Source organism: Rhinoraja longicauda, chromosome 8 (assembly GCF_053455715.1).
Source record: "Rhinoraja longicauda isolate Sanriku21f chromosome 8, sRhiLon1.1, whole genome shotgun sequence".
Classification (NCBI taxonomy): Eukaryota; Metazoa; Chordata; class Chondrichthyes; order Rajiformes; family Arhynchobatidae; genus Rhinoraja; species Rhinoraja longicauda.
In genome coordinates this window covers 685890-702965 of record NC_135960.1, presented here as the reverse complement: position 1 = coordinate 702965, position 17076 = coordinate 685890, and the positions used below count along the sequence as shown (strand labels likewise).

The following is a 17076-nucleotide window of genomic DNA, read 5'->3' as shown; positions in this document are numbered from 1 at the left end:
GGTTTATTCCCGGAATGGCGGGACTGTCATATGTTGAAAGACTGGAGCGACTAGGCTTGTATACACTGGAATTTAGAAGGATGAGAGGAGATCTTATCGAAACGTATAAGATTATTAAGGGGATGGACACGTTAGAGGTAGGAAACATGTTCCCAATGTTGGGGGAGTCCAGAACAAGGGGCCACAGTTTAAGAATAAGGGGTCGGCCATTTAGAACTGAGATAAGAAAAAACTTTTTCAGTCAGAGAGTTGTGAATCTGTGGAATTCTCCGCCTCAGAGGGCAGTGCAGGCCAATTCTCTGAATGCATTCAAGAGAGAGCTAGATAGAGCTTTTAAGGATAGCGGAGTCAGGGGGTATGGGGAGAAGGCAGGAACGGGGTACTGATTGAGAATGATCAGCCATGATCACATTGAATGGCTATGCTGTCTCGAAGGGCCGAATGGCCTCCACCTGCACCTATTGTCTATTGTCTATTGTCTATTGGGAGGTCACGTTGCAGTTGTACAAGACGTTGGTGAGGCCGCATTTACAATATTGTGTTCAGTTCTGGGCTCCATATTATTGGAAAGATGTTGTCAAGCTGGAAAGGGTTCACAGATGATTCATGAGGATGTTGCCAGGACTAGAGGGTGTGAGCTACAGGGAGAGGTTGAGCAGGCTGGGTCTCTATTCCATGGAGTGCAGGAGGATGAGGGGAGATCTTATAGAGGTGTACAAAATCATGAGAGGAATAGATCGGGTAGATGCACAGAGACTCTTGCCCAGAGTAGGGGAATCGAGGACCAGAGGACATAGGTTCAAGGTGAAGGGGGAAAGATTTAATAGGAATCTGAGGGGTAACTTTTTCACACAGAGGGTGGTGGGTGTATGGAACGAGCTGCCGGAGGAGGTAGTTGAGGCTGGGACTATCCCAACGTTTAAGAAACAGTTAGACAGGTACATGGATAGGACAGGTTTGTAGGGATAAGGGCCAAACGCAGGCAGGTGGGACTAGTGTAGATGGGGCATGTTGGTCGGTGTGGGCAGGTGGGACAAGTGTAGATGGGGCATGTTGGTCGTGTGGGCAGGTGGGACTAGTGTAGATGGGGCATGTTGGTCGGTGTGGGCAAGTGGGACTAGTGTAGATGGGGCATGTTGGTCGGTATGGGCAGGTGGGACTAGTCTAGATGGGGCATGTTGGTCGGTGTGGGCAGGTGGGACTAGTGTAGATGGGGCATGTTGGTCGTGTGGGCAGGTGGGACTAGTGTAGATGGGGCATGTTGGTCGGTGTGGGCAGGTGGGACTAGTGTAGATGGGGCATGTTGGTCGGTGTGGGCAGGTGGGACTAGTGTAGATGGGGCATGTTGGTCGGTGTGGGCAGGTGGGACTAGTGTAGATGGGGCATGTTGGTCGTGTGGGCAGGTGGGACTAGTGTAGATGGGGCATGTTGGTCGGTGTGGGCAGGTGGGACTAGTGTAGATGGGGCATGTTGGTCGGTGTGGGCAGGTGGGACTAGTCTAGATGGGGCATGTTGGTCGGTGTGGGCAGGTGGGACTAGTGTAGATGGGGCATGTTGGTCGGTGTGGGCAGGTGGGACTAGTCTAGATGGGGCATGTTGGTCGGTGTGGGCAGGTGGGACTAGTCTAGATGGGGCATGTTGGTCGGTGTGGGCAGGTGGGACTAGTGTAGATGGGGCATGTTGGTCGGTGTGGGCAGGTGGGACTAGTGTAGATGGGGCATGTTGGTCGGTGTGGGCAGGTGGGACTAGTGTAGATGGGGCATGTTGGTCGTGTGGGCAGGTGGGACTAGTGTAGATGGGGCATGTTGGTCGGTGTGGGCAGGTGGGACTAGTGTAGATGGGGCATGTTGGTCGGTGTGGACAGGTTGGACTGAAGGGCCTGTTTTCACAGGGGTCTCTTTGTCTGTCTCTCTCTCTCTTTTCCTCTCTTTTCCTCTCTTTTCCTCTCTCTCTCTCTCTCTCTCTCTCTCTCTCTCTCTCTCTCTCTCTCTCTCTCTCTCTCTCTCTCTCTCCCCCCCCTCTCTCTCTCTCTCCCCCTCTCTCTCTCTCTCCCCCTCCCCCCCCCCCAGGTTATTGGTTGGGGTAGATATTAATTTATTATTGTAAGGTGTACAAAGTTTCAGTCACAAACTATATTTGCGTGTTCCACAGTCAAATCATCCCGTATATGTTGGTAATTTGTTGGAGACAAACCAAATTTCCTTCAGTCTGAAGAAGGGTCTCGACCCGAAACGTCAGCAGATACTGGTGAATACGCAAAAAGACACAAAAATGACCGCCGCCGTGACGCGCTTCATGGCCACAAACTCCCCCGGCTCACACGGAGAAGGCCCCGGAATAAACGGGAAGGGAAGGTAGTCATCTCCGTTTAACACGGCTGTGCTGGGCCTCTGGGTAGACATTCCCTGCAACAACAAAAAAGATTCGCAAATGGGATGTTGAGATTAGTTTAGAGATACAGATCCTCACAATGGGCGGACACAGAGTGGTGGAGTAACACAGCGGGTCAGGCAGCATCTGTGGAGAACATGGATAGGTGACGTTTCACAGAGTGCTGGAGTAACTCGGCGGGAGAAGGAACTGGTGACGTTTTGTGTCGAGACACTTCTTCAGACTTGTGTCTATCTTCGGTGTATAACCAGCATCTGGTTTATACATGATTACAATCGATCCGTCCACAGTCTACAGATACAGGATAAGGGAATAACGTTTAGTGCAAGGTAAAGCCAGCAAAGTCCGATCAAGGATAGTCCGAGGGTCTCCAATGAGGTAGATGGGAGGTCAGGACCGCTCTCTAGTTGGTGAGAGGACGGTTCAGTTGCCTGATAACAGCCGGGAAGAAACTGCCCCTGAATCTGGAGGTGTGCATTTTCACACTTCTGTACCTCTTGCCCGATGGGAGAGGGGAGAAGAGGGAGTGACCGGGGTGAGACTGGTCCTTGATTATGCTGCTGGCCTTGCCGAGACAGCGTGAGGTGTAGATGGAGTCGGTGGGAGGGAGGTTGGTTGGTGTGATGGTCTGGGCTGCGTCCACAGCTCTCGACGGTTTCTTGCTGGTCTTGGATGGAGCTGTTCCCAAACCGTGCCGAGATGCGTCCCGATAAAATGCTTTCTACGGCGCATCTGTAGAAGTTGTCATCAAAGTATTATTGGAGATTTGTGAGATGCTGCCTCACCCACTGAGTTACTCCAGCACTCTGTGAAACGTCACCTATCCATGTTCTCCACAGATGCTGCCTGACCCGCTGAGTTACTCCAGCACTCTGTGAAACGTCACCTATCCATGTTCTCCACAGATGCTGCCTGACCCGCTGAGTTACTCCAGCACTCTGTGTTTGTCTTTGATGTACGTCAGCATCTGCTGTTCTTTGCAAAGCCTCGTTTTGCATGCCACAGATCAGATAATACTGTGATATTATATAATACTGTACAATACAAATACAATTAATTCAAATTCAAGTACAATAGTTCATAATCATGTACAGTCTTTCTGCTGACTGGTTAGCGCGTGACCAAAGGTTTTCACTGTACAACTGACAATAGACAATAGGAGCAGGAGGAGGCCATTCAGCCCTTCGAGCCAGCAACTCCATTCAATGTGATCATGGGTGATCATCCACAATCAGTACCCCGTTCCTGCCCTCTCCCCATATCCCTTGACTCCGCGATCATTAAGAGCTCTATCTAACACTCTCTTGAAATCATCTAGGGAATTGGCCTCCACTGCCTTCTGTGGCAGAGAATCCCACAGATTCACAACTCTCTGGGTGAAAAAGTTCATCCTCATCTCCGTTCTAAATGGCCGACCCCTTATTCTTAAACTGTAAACGCGGCAATAAACTAATCTGAATTAAACAAGGCAGAGCAAAAACGAAGATACAGAGTGCAGAATATAGTTCTCAGCCTAGTCACAGATCGTCAGAGAACGATTGTGTGGGACTTTGTTCCTTTGGAGTGTCAGGGCTGAGGGGTGACCTTACTGAGGTGTACAAGATCATGAGGGGCACAGATAAATGGTCGTGGTCGTTTCCCCAGGGTAGAGGATTCTAAACTAGAGGGCACGGGGTTAATGAGAGAGGGGAGAGAGTTAAGAGGAACATCAGGGGCAACGTTTCCACTCAGAGGGTGGTCTGTATCTGGAACGAGCTGTAGATGACGATACAAATATGACTTTTGAAAGACATTTGGAGAGATATGAGGGGTTTTAGAGGGAGACTATACCCTGGACCCGTTGGGCTCAAACCTCTCCTGCATTGGTGCAGCACCCTCTCCTCCCCCCCTCCCCTTCCCCCTTCCCCCACCCCCCCCATCTCCCCTTCCTCTCCCCCCTCCTCCCCCCCCCCACCCCCCCCCCCCCCACCCCCAGGATGCAGCTAGGAAAATTGACAGCTGAGAGCCAGTGGATGTGGTGTACCTTGACTTTCAGAAAGCCTTCGACAAGGTCCCACATAGGAGATTGGTGGGCAAAATTAGAGCACATGGTATTGGGGGTAGGGTACTGACATGGATAGAAAATTGGTTGACAGACAGAAAGCAAAGAGTGGGGTTAAATGGGTCCCTTTCAGAATGGCAGGCAGTGACTAGTGGGGTACCGCAAGGCTCGGTGCTGGGACCGCAGCTATTTACAATATACATTAATGACTTGGATGAAGGGATTAAAAGTACCATTAGCAAATTTGCAGATGATACAAAGCTGGGTGGTAGTGTGAACTGTGAGGAAGGTGCTATGAGTTTGCAGGGTGACTTGGACAGGTTGTGTGAGTGGGCGGATGCATGGCAGATGCAGTTTAATGTGGATAAGTGTGAGGTTATCCACTTTGGTAGTAAGAATAGGAAGGCAGATTATTATCTGAACGGTGTCAAGTTAGGAAAAGAGGACGTACAACGAGATCTGGGTGTCCTAGTGCATCAGTCACTGAAAGGAAGCATGCAGGTACAGCAGGCAGTGAAGAAAGCCAATGGAATGTTGGCCTTCATAACAAGAGGAGTTGAGTATAGGAGCAAAGAGGTCCTTCTGCAGTTGTACAGGGCCCTAGTGAGACTGCACCTGGAGTACTGTGTGCAGTTTTGGTCTCCAAATTTGAGGAAGGATATTCTTGCTATTGAGGGCGTGCAGCGTAGGTTTACTAGGTTAATTCCCGGAATGGCGGGACTGTCATATGATGAAAGACTGGAGCGACTGGGCTTGTATACACTGGAATTTAGAAGGATGAGAGGGGATCTTATAGAAACATATCAAATTCATAAAGGATTGGACAGGCTAGATGCAGGAAAAATGTTCCCGATGTTGGGGGAGTCCAGAACCAGGGGGCACAGTTTAAGAATAATGGGGTAGGCCATTTCGGACTGAGATGAGGAAAAACCTTTTCACCCAGAGAGTTGTGAATCCGTGGAATTCTCTGCCACAGAAGGCAGTGGAGGCCGATTCACTGGATGTTTTCAAGAGAGAGTTAGATTTAGCTCTTCGGGCTAACGGAATCAAGGGGTATGGGGAGAAGGCAAGAACGGGGTACTGATTGTGGATGATCAGCCATGATCATATTGAATGGCGGTGCTGGCTCGAAGGGCTGAATGGCCTCCTCCTGCACCTATTGTCTATGTTTCTGTGAGAGGGAATGCACGGGTTACTTGACGTTAGAGAGGTCAATATTGATACCACTGGGGTGTCAGCTGCCCAATCGAAATATGAGGTGTTGTTATCTTCAGTCATCTAGTCAGAGAGTGATACAGTGTGGAAACAGGACCTTCGGCCCAACTTGCCCACACCAATCAACATTTCCCATCTACACTAGTCCCAACTGCCCACGTTTGGCCCATATCCCTCCAAACCTGTCCTATCCATGTACCTGTCTAATTGTTTCTTAAACATTGGGATAGTCCCAGCCTCAACTACCTCCTCCGGCAGCTCGTTCCATACACCCACCACCCTCTGTGTGAAAAAGTTACCCCTCAGATTCCTATTAAATCTTTTCCCCTTCACCTTGAACCTATGTCCTCTGGTCCTCGATTCCCCTACTCTGGGCAAGAGACTCTGTGCGTCTACCCGATCTATTCCTCTCATGATTTTATACACCTCTATAAGATCTCCCCTCATCCTCCTGCGCTCCATGGAATAGAGACCCAGCCTGCTCAACCTCTTCCTGTAGCTCACACCCTCTAGTCCTGGCAACATCCTCGTAAATCTTCTCTGAACCCTTTCCAGCTTGACAACATCTTTCCTATAACACGGTGCCCAGAACTGAACACAATATTCTAAACGTGGCCTCACCAACGACTCATTGGTGAATGTAGGAAAATAATTGCAGATGCTGGTATTTATTCACAGAGTGATGGAGTAACTCAACGGGTCAGGCAGCATCTGTGGAGAACATGGATAGGTGACGTTTCACAGAGTGCTGGAGTAACTCAGCGGGTCAGGCAGCATCTGTGGAGAACATGGATAGGTGACGTTTCACAGAGTGCTGGAGTAACTCAGCGGGTCAGGCAGCATCTGTGGAGAACATGGATAGGTGACGTTTCACAGAGTGCTGGAGTAACTCAGTGGGTCAGGCAGCATCTGTGGAGAACATGGATAGGTGACGTTTCACAGAGTGCTGGAGTAACTCAGCGGGTCAGGCAGCATCTCTGGAGAACATGGATAGGTGACGTTTCACAGAGTGCTGGAGTAACTCAGCGGGTCAGGCAGCATCTCAGGAGAGAAGGAATGGGTGACGTTTCAGGTCGAGACCCTTCTTCAGATTCCCCTGCTCGGGGTAGAAGACAGTGGTGGGGAAGGGCCTGTTTCCAGGGTACGTGACTCAGTGACCAGAGTGGGTCGAGCCAGTTGATTATGTTGGCTGCATTCCCAACTTGCTCTCTGCTTTATATTATTGCAACTGCCTGTTATTTCCCAGCACCAGGGCGATTCTGCTGATTATTGCAATGTTGTTCTGACGGAAGTTGATGACTGGGCAGCAACTAATGGACAACCCGTCAGGGGATTGTGCCGAAATTTGTACCAACCCAGCAATTCGTAAATATATGTGTAGAAAGGAACTGCAGATGCTGGTTTAAATCGATGGTGGACACAAAGTGCTGGAGTAACTCAGCGGGTCAGGCAGCATCTGTGGAGAACATGGATAGGTGACGTTTCACAGAGTGCTGGAGTAACTCAGCGGGTTATAGAAACATAGAAACATAGAAAATAAGTGCAGGAGGAGGCCATTCGGCCCTTCGAGCCAGCACCGCCATTCATTGTGATCATGGCTGATCATCCACAATCCACGACCAGTTGGGCTGTCCTGATTAAATGTTATCTTTCTCTGCCTCCTTGGTACCTTGCCCTGGTTACATTCTTAAGGGGTTGGACAGGCTAGATGCAGGAAGATTGTTCCCGATGTTGGGTAAGTCCAGAACAAGCGGTCACAGTTTAAGGATAAGGGGGAAGTCTTTTAGGACCGAGATGAGAATGTTTTTTTTCACACAGAGAGTGGTGAATCTGTGGAATTCTCTGCCACAGAAGGTAGTTGAGGCCAGTTCATTGGCTATATTTAAGAGGGAGTTAGATGTGGCCCTTGTGGCTAAAGGGATCAGGGGGTATGGAGAGAAGGCAGGTACGGGATACTGAGTTGGATCATCAGCCATGATCATATTGAATGGTAGTGCAGGCTCGAAGGGCCGAATGGCCTACTGCTGCACCTAGTTTCTATGTTTCTATGTTAACAATCATCTAATCTACATTTTCCTCGAGCTTTGTCCCCTTTGATCTCTCGTTTTCACACCTTACCCTTCCAAATCTCTGTGTCTCTCTCTACCCTGACTCTCAATCTGAAGAAGGGTCTCAACCCAAAGCGTCACCTATCCATGTTCTCCACAGATGCTGCCTGACCCGCTGAGTTACTCCAGCACTTTGTGAAACGTCACCTATCCATGTTCTCCACAGAGACCCACTGACCCGCTGAGTTACCCCAGGATTTGGTGACTCTCCCCATAATAGACAATCGACAACAGACAATAGGTGCAGGAGGAGGCCATTTGGCCCTTCGAGTCAGCACCGCCATTCACTGTGATCATGGCTGATCATCCACAATCAGTGCCCCGTTCCTGCCTTCTCCCCATACCTCCTGACTCCGCTATCCTTAAGAGCTCTATCTAGCTCTCTGTTGAAAGCATCCAGTGAATTGGCCTCCACTGCCCTCTGTGGCAGAGAATTCCACAAATTCACAACTCTCTGGGTGAAGAAGTTTTTTCTCACCTCAGTTTTAAATGGCCTCCCCTTTATTCTTAGACTGTGTGGCCCCTGTTTCTGGACTCCCCCAACATTGGGAACATGTTTCCTGCATGTAGCTTGTCCAGTTCTTTCATAATGTTATATGTCTCTATAAGCTTGTACGTCTTACGAACTGTTGCCTACTCAACCAGGAATGCTGGCGGGTTCTTGGTCATTCTGGAGAAGTGCTGAGAAGATCTTGCCCAAGTAGAGCATTGATCTGAAAAGGTTTCCACCAACAACGTTTCAATGGTGGTTGCGAATGGATCAGCCAGCCAATTAACCTACAAACCTGCACGCCTTTGGAGTGTGGGAGGAAACCGGAGCGCCCGGAGAAAACCCACGCAGGTCACGGGGAGAACGTGCAAACTCCGTACAGACAGCTCCCGTTGTCAGGATGGAACCCGGGTCTCTGGCGCCGTGAGGCAGCAGCTCTACCCGCTGCGCCACCGTGCCGTCCCGTCTCCTGTTCTTCTGCTGGACATTGGTTGTTGTACTCCACGGTCAGGGGTAGAACATTGTCCTGTTGTATGTACGTCAGATCACCGCGATGTGCTTCTTGTTGTTTCTCCAGGTTCATCGGCAACTTAATAAACTCACTTTGCACCTACACTTCCAACCAGGTCTCCTGCAAATCTCTCTTGACCTTCATAGAATAGAAGATTAAAGCAATAGAATATTTGTGCACCATAAAATATAGAACGGCGTTCCTTTAGGAAGGAGATGTGGAGGAATTTCTTCAGTCAGAGGGTGGCGAATCTGTGGGATTCTTTGCCACAGACGGCTGTGGAGGCCACAAGTCAGTGGGTATTTTTAAGGCAGAGATAGATAGATTCTTGATCAGTGCGGGTGTCAGGGGTTATGGGGAGAAGGCAGGAGAATGGGGTTAGGAGGGAGAGATAGATCAGCCGTGATGGAATAGACAATAGACAATACGTGCAGGAGGAGGCCATTCGGCCCTTCGAGCCAGCACCGCCATTCAATGTGATCATGGCTGATCATTCTCAATCAGTACCCCGTTCCTGCCTTCTCCCCATACCCCCTGACTCCGCTATCCTTAAGAGCTCTATCCAGCTCTCTCTTGAATGGTGGAGTAGACTCGATGGGCCGAATGGCCTAATTCTGCTTCTCTCACCAATGAACTTTTGGGAACACAGATCATAGACCGGAGAATAAAGAATGTACCACAGATGACAGAGAGCACAGAACCCAGAACCTGGAACATAGACATGATAACAGAACATGGAACATAGCGCATTGAAACTAGAAGGTAGAACAGTCCAGCACAGAGACAGGCCCTTCGGCCCACAATGTCCGTGCTGAACAGGATGCCAAGTTAAACTAATCTCCTATCCCTGCACGTGATCCATATCCCACCATTCCCTGCGTGTCCCTAACAAACTCTTAAATACTTTGACAGTATCCGGCTCCACCACCACCCCTAGCAGCGCGTTCCTGGCCCCCACCCACCACCCACATTGAAACGTACAGAATAGTGAGCGGCCTGGATAGAGTGGATGTGGAGAGGATGTTTCCACTAGTGGGAGAGTCTAGGACCAGAGGGCACAGCCTCAGAATTAAAAGACGTTCCTTTAGGAAGGAGATGAGGGGGAATTTCTTTAGTCAGAGGGTGGTGAATCTGTGGGATTCTTTGCCACAGACGGCTGTGGAGGCCACAAGTCAGTGGGTATTTTTAAGGCAGAGATAGATAGATTCTTCACCAGTGCGGATGTCAGGGGTTATGGGGAGAAGGCAGGAGAATGGGGTTAGGAGGGAGAGATAGATCAGCCGTGATCGAATGGCGGAGTAGACTTGATGGGCCGAATGGCCTAAATCTACTCCTATCACTTGTGAACTTGTGAGCCCTCTTCCTGTGAATCTGTGGAGTAGAAAGTTGAGAAACATTTCACACTCAGAGAGTTGTGGTCATCTCCAATCCCATCTGACCATCTCGCCCGACCTTCAAGAGTCAAGAGTTTAGCTTTAGTTTGGAGACAGAGCGCAGTAACAGGCCCTTCAGCCCACCGAGCCCGCGATGCCCGCACACTAACGCTGTCCCACACACACTAGTGACAATTCACACATGCACCAAGTCACCGATTAACCTACAAACCCACACATCTTTGGAGTGTGGAAGGAAACCGGAGCGCCCGGAGAAACCCCAAGCGGTTCACGAGGAAAACGTACAAACTCCGTACAGACAGCGCCCGTGGTCAGGATGGAACCCGGGTCTCCGGCGCTGTGAGGCAGCAGCTCTACCCGCTGCGCCACCGTGCCGCCCAAAGAGTGTTTGATGCCAACGTTGAGCGGCAATGACAATGACTTGCGTTACAAAACAACCGCCTCTCCAAGCTCATGGGCCAGGTGAGGCCCTCCTCAATCACCCCCCCCTCCCATTACCTCCCCCCCATCACCCCCAAAGTCACCTCTAAAATACCAGGGACCCCCACCCAAATATTCCCGGGACACTAGGACACCCCTCTAAACAACCGCTTCTCCGAGCTCCGGGGTTATGGGGAGAAGGCAGGAACGGGGTACTGATTGAGAATGATCAGCCATGATCACATTGAATGGTGGTGCTGGCTCGAAGGGCCGAATGGCCTACTCCTGCAGCTATTGTCTATTGTCTATTGTTATGGGGAGAAGGCAGGAGAATGGGGTTAGGAGGGAGAGATAGATAAGCCATGATTGAATGGTGGAGTAGGCTCGACGGGCCGAATGGCCTAATTCTGCTTCTATCACCTGAACATGGATATTCAACTGTGGGGGTGTCACCTTGGAAACCTGTCCCGTTCTCCCAACCTCCCCCTCGTCCCCACCTCCCCCTCCTCCCCACCTCCCCCTCCTCCCCACCTCCCCCTCCTCCCCACCTCCCCCTCCTCCCCGCACCCCTCAGACCTGAGTGTTGTCTGTACGGAGTTTGCACGTTCACCCCGTGACCTGCGTGAGATTCTGACCTGCTGCCGGGCTCGCTGCGATACTCCTTCACTTTGAGACCCTTTTTCTCTCGTTGACCACTGGGGTGAGAGAGCCCCCCCCCCTCCCAGATTGTTGTCTACTTCCCTCTCACATCTCCCCCGACGATCATCTCCCTCCCTACACTTGGCACTTTGCCAAAACCTCAACAGGAATTAAGATGCAAATGTGAGTCATGATTATCCTAAAGCCCTTCTGCTTTCTTTCACTTAAGACCCACTCTCCGCCTGTCCCCTCTCTCCACAACAAGGCAGTGAACAGGTCCCGTTGAGCGCTGTTGGTTCTGTCCTCCTGATGCGTGGAGTCTTGTAGAGTCGACCGTGTCCTTTCAACAGGCAGGTAAAGTCTTTTATTCACTGGTGTTTACGTTAAACTCTCTCGCATCGGGACGCATCGCAGCGTGGTTTGGGAACAGCTCCATCCAAGACCCACGAGAAACCGCAGAGAGTTGTGGACACAGCCCAGACCATCACACCAACCAACCTCCCTCCCACCGCCTCCATCTACACCTCACGCTGCCTCGGCAAGGTCAGCAGCATAATCAAGGACCAGTCTCACCCCGGTCACTCCCTCTTCTCCCCTCTCCCATCGGGCAAGAGGTACAGAAGTGTGAAAACGCACACCTCCAGATTCAGGGGCAGTTTCTTCCCGGCTGTTATTAGGCAACTGGACCGTCCTCTCACCAACTAGAGAGCGGTCCTGACCTCCCATCTACCTCGTTGGAGACCCTCGGGCTATCTTTAATTGGACTTTACAGGACTAAGCATTATTCTCTCAATTGTAATCATGTGCAGTCTTTCCGCTGACTGGATATCACGCAGCATAAAAGCTTTTCACTGTACCTCAGTACACGTTACAATAAACTAAGCTAACAAACTAACATCTGAAGAAGGATCCCAACCCAAAATGTTGTCTGTCCGTCCCAACCACTGTTGCAGATACAAGGAATTAAGGTGCTTGTATAAAAAGTAGACACAAAGTTCTGGAGTAACTCAACAGTTCGGGCAGCATCTGTGGAGAACATGGATAGGTGACGTTTCACAGAGTGCTGGAGTAACTCAGCGGGTCAGGCAGCATCTCTGGAGAGAAGGAATGGGTGACGTTGCGGGTCAAGACCTTTCTTCAGACTTTAGGTTTAGGTTCATAAGGGAAAGGTTCACCAGGTTAAATCCCGGGATGGCTGGACTGTTGTATGTTGAAAGACTGGAGCGACTGGGCTTGTATACACTGGAAATTCGATGGATGAGAGGGGATCTTATTGAAACAGAGACATCACAAAATGCTGGAGTAACTCAGCGGGTCAGGCAGCATCTGTGGAGAACATGGATAGGTGACGTTTCGGGTTGGGAGCCTCCTTTCCTCTCCAGATGCTGCCTGACTCACGGAGTTCCTCCAGCACTTAGTGTTTTATCAGAATACCAGCATCTGCAGTTTCTTGTGACTTGACGTTGCAGCTTTAAGAACAGTTTATTGACTTGTTCGTGGTTACTGTTGATGTGTAAGTAATTGTATCATTGGTTTCTACAAGTTCCAAATTTGTCACCTGTCAAGTTAACAGTCAATCTTGTTCTTAATAATACTAGGTAAGCATAATAGTGCATTGTGCAGCCAAAGACAAGGTCCATAAAGATCACAGTTGCTGAGGTCAGTGTTGTGCAGTGTTCACCAGCCTTATTGCAGGGTAGAAGTTGCAGGTGGTGATTCAAACCGAAGGTAGACACAAACATCTGGATTAACTCAGCGGGTCAGGCAGCATCTCTGGAGAGAAGGAATGGGTGACGTTTCGGGTCGAGACCCTTCTTCAGACGGATGTCAGGGGAAGGGGCGGGACAAAGATAGAAGTTAGTCGGAGACAGGAAGACTTCTATCCTCCCTCTTCCCAGTTCTCCCACTAGTCTTCCTGTCTCCGACTACATTCTATCTTTGTCCCACTTCCTGCCCTGACATCAGTCTGAAGAAGAGTCTTGACCCGAAACGTCACCCATTCCTTCTCTCCACAGATGCTGCCTGACCCGCTGAGTTACTCCGGCACTCTGTGAAATGTCACCTATCCATGTTCTCCACAGATGCTGCCTGACCCGCTGAGTTACTCCACCACTCTGTGTCCGCCCTTTGTGTGGATCTGTATCTCTAAACTAATCTCAACATCCCATTTGCGAATCTTTTTTGTTGTTGCAGGAAATGTCTACCCAGAGGCCCAGCACAGCCGTGTTAAACGGAGATGACTACCTTCCCTTCCCGTTTATTCCGGGGCCTTCTCCGTGTGCGCCGGGGGAGTTTGTGGCCATGAAGCGCTTCACGGCGGCAGTCTGCGGCCTGGTGTGTCTGCTGGCCGTGATCGGCAACCTGTTGGTGATGGTCGTCATCCTTCACAACCGCCGCACCATCTCATCCACGGACGTGTTCCTGCTCCACCTGGCCACGGCCGACCTTCTCTTCGCCCTCTCCCTGCCCTTCTGGGCGGTGGACGCGGTGTGGGGCTGGGTGTTTGGTGACGCCATGTGTAAGGTGGTCAGTATGTTGCAGGAGGTGAACTTCTACAGCGGCATCCTACTGCTGGCCTGCATCAGCATGGACCGTTACCTGGCCATCGTCTGCTCCACCCGCTCGCACGGTCACGGGAGGCCGTGGATGGTCAAGCTGGCGTGCGCGGCCGTCTGGCTCTCGGCCCTGCTCCTGTCCCTGCCCGTCCTGTACAAGGGGGAGTTCTACGACTTCGAGACCGACCGGTCCGTCTGCAACGAGGAGCACGACGGCAATTTTGACAAACCGTGGAAAGTGAGCACCAAATTTAGCCGCCTGGTGATCGGCTTCCTGTTGCCGCTGGCCACCATGGGCTTCTGCTACACCATGACCGTGTGGAGGCTGTGCCAGACCAAGGGCTTCCAGAAGCAGAAAGCCATGAAGGTGATCGTGGCGGTGGTGCTGGCATTCCTGGCCTGCTGGCTGCCCTACCACCTGACCATGACAGTGGACATGCTCCTGAGACTGGGGCGCATCAGTTTCACCTGCCCCATGCGGGACCACCTGGATAGGGCCCTCCTCGCCACCCAGTGCCTGGCCTTCCTTCACAGCTGCGTCAACCCAGTCCTCTACGCCTTCATCGGCGTGAAGTTCAGGAAGAACCTGGCCAACCTCTTCACCTCTAAGTCGTAACTTGAAGTCGTCCCGCGGACAGAGTGGCATCCACACTGCGACCACCAGGATATAAGCTGGAAAACAACTGCAGATGCTGCTGTCAATCGAAGGTAGTCGAGAAATGGTGGAGTAACCCAGCATCTGTCAGGCAGCATCTGTGGAGAGAAGGAATTGGGTGACGTTTCGGGTCCAGACCCTTCTTCAGAAATTTGTAGGCTTACAGCAGCAAAGTGGATTGCAAAAATAAATAAGCATTCATTTGTGAGGTTATCCACTTTGGTGGTAAGAATATAAAGGCAGATTATTATCTGAATGGTGTCAAGTTAGGAAAAGGGGACGTACAACGAGATCTGGGTGTCCAAGTGCATCTGTCACTGAAAGGAACCATGCAGGTACAGCAGGCAGTGAAGAAAGCCAATGGAATGTTGGCCTTCATAACAAGAGGAGTTGAGGATAGGAGCAAAGAGGTCCTTCTGCAGTTGTACAGGGCCCTAGTGAGACCGCACCTGGAGTACTGTGTGCAGTTTTGGTCTCCAAATTTGAGGAAGGATAATCTTGCTATTGACGGCGTGTAGCGTAGGTTTACTAGGTTAATTCCCGGAATGGCGGGACTGTCGTATATTGAAAGACTGGAGCTTGTATACAGTGGAATTTAGAAAGATGAGAGGGAATCTTATCAAAAATTATAAGATTATTAAGGGGTTGAACACGTTAGAGGCAGGAAACATGTTCCCAATGTTGTTGGAGTCCAGAACCAGGGGCCACAGTTTAAGAATAAGGGGTAGGCCATTTAGACCTGAGATGAGGAAGAACTTTTTCAGTCAGAGAGTTGTGAATCTGTGGAATTCTCTGCCTCAGAAGGCAGTGGAGGCCAATTCTCTGAATGCATTCAAGAGAGAGATAGATAGAGCTCTTAAGGATAGCGGAGTCAGGGGGTATGGGGAGAAGGCAGGAACGGGGTACTGATTGAGAATGATCAGCCATGATCACATTGAATGGCGGTGCTGGCTCGAAGGGCCGAATGGCCTCCTCCTGCACCTATTGTCTGTTGTCTATTGTCTATGTTCACCGGTGTCGGGGGGACCTGTGGAAATCCACCACCATCTCCCTGGTTCTCCCAGCGTTGATCCAGAGGAGGTTCCGCCGGCCCCGGTCCACAAAGTCCTGGGTCAGTTGTCTGTACGCCCTGTCCTCGTCGTCTGTGATGAGGCCGACGATGGCAGAGTTGCCAGAGAACGTTTGCAGATAGCAGTTGGTTGAGCCGTGCGTGGAGTCCGCAGTGTACAGGGTGAACAGGAAAGGAGACACAACTGTTCCCTGCGGAGCCCCAGTGCTCCAGACCACCAGGTCAGAAACGCCATTCCTTGTCCCCACTTACTGTGAACGGTTGGTCAGGTAATCCAGAATCCAGGTGACACACCTGGTGTCCAACCAAAGACAACAACAAAGCTCAATGTCCATAATGGCGGCACTCAGGCACGGTCTGATCCACCGATCCACCTCCAGCCCATCATGGCCACTGGACTCAACCTCAACCTCATCCTCAACCTAATTCGATGTCGTCTTCATCTACACTTCACGCTGCCTCGGGAAAGCAGCCGACATGATCAATGACGTGACCCGCTGAGTTACTCCAGCACTCTGTGAAACGTCACCTATCCATGTTCTCCACAGATGCTGCCTGACCCGCTGAGTTACTCCACCACTCTGTGAAACGTCACCTATCCATGTTCTCCACAGATGCTGCCTGACCCGCTGAGTTACTCCACCACTCTGTGTCCGCCCTTTGTGAGGATCTGTATCTCTAAACTAATCTCAACATCCCATTTGCGAATCTTTTTTGTTGTTGCAGGGAATGTCTACCCAGAGGCCCAGCACAGCCGTGTTAAACGGAGATGACCACCTTCCCTTCCCGTTTATTCCGGGGCCTTCTCCGTGTGAGCCGGGGGAGTTTGTGGCCATGAAGCGCGTCACGGCGGCGGTCATTTTTGTGTCTTTTTGCGTATTCACCAGTATCTGCAGTTCTTGGTTGCTACAAAAGAGTGGTTTGTTTTTACTACTTGTGCCTGGAAACGTGAGATTGACGTCCGTAAGCGGGCTTTGCTTCAACATGTTTTCTGTTTGGTTGCTGTGAAATAAAAGACCTTTGGTTTCCACCCAACCTCGATTCTCCTGCTTGTTCAGTTGGTCTTCAACAAAACCTACCGAGTAGTGAGCGGCCTGGATGGAGTGGATGTGGGGAGGATGTTTCCACTAGTTCAATGGTCAATGGTTCAATGGTCAATAGCCAATGGTCAATGGTTCAATGGTTCAATGGTCAATGGTCAATGGTCAATGGTCAATGGTCAATGGTCAATGGTCAATGGTTCAATGGTTCAATGGTTCAATGGTCAATGGTCAATGGTCAATGGTCAATGGTTCAATGGTCAATGGTCAATGGTTCAATGGGTCAATGGTCAATGGTCAATGGTTCAATGATCAATGGTTCAATGGTTAATGGTTCACTGGTCAATGGTTCACTGGTCAATGGATAATGGTCAATGGTTCAATGGTTCAATGGTCAATGGTCAATGGTTCAATGGGTCAATGGTTCAATGGTCAATGGTCAATGGTCAATGGTTCAATGGTCAATGGTTCAATGGTTAATGGTTCACTGGTCAATGGTTCACTGGTCAATGGATAATGGTCAATGGTTCAATGGTCAATGGTCAATG

General features: G+C 50.5%; 2 protein-coding genes across 5 annotated transcripts in view; one reads left to right on the top strand and one right to left on the bottom strand.

The window, feature by feature from the left end:
• Positions 1–17076, bottom strand: part of LOC144595701 (C-X-C chemokine receptor type 2-like) — a 350033-nt gene that overhangs the window by 210471 nt on the left and 122486 nt on the right. The window contains exon 2 of one of the 2 annotated variants that reach the window (XR_013547528.1): positions 8604–8894. The exons of the other annotated variant lie outside the window; for it this stretch is intronic. The gene's annotated coding sequence lies outside the window, so the exon portion shown is untranslated. Of the gene's footprint in view, positions 1–8603; positions 8895–17076 lie in introns of those variants that run through there. 2 annotated transcript variants of the gene reach the window in all.
• LOC144595702 (C-X-C chemokine receptor type 2-like) lies at positions 9690–16399 on the top strand. Of its 3 annotated transcripts, none has more exons than XR_013547530.1 (4): positions 9690–10612; positions 11475–11563; positions 13403–14472; positions 16215–16399. XR_013547530.1 is itself a non-coding variant. In XM_078403242.1 (3 exons), the coding sequence occupies exon 3, from the start codon at positions 13406–13408 to the stop codon at positions 14378–14380; it is 975 nt and encodes a 324-aa protein (XP_078259368.1). In that variant the 5' UTR covers positions 9690–10612; positions 11439–11563; positions 13403–13405; the 3' UTR covers positions 14381–14711. The 3 variants fall into 3 exon arrangements, 1 of the variants encoding a protein (XP_078259368.1); XR_013547529.1 differs by having other exon boundaries at positions 11439–11563; XM_078403242.1 differs by lacking the exon at positions 16215–16399 and having other exon boundaries at positions 11439–11563; positions 13403–14711.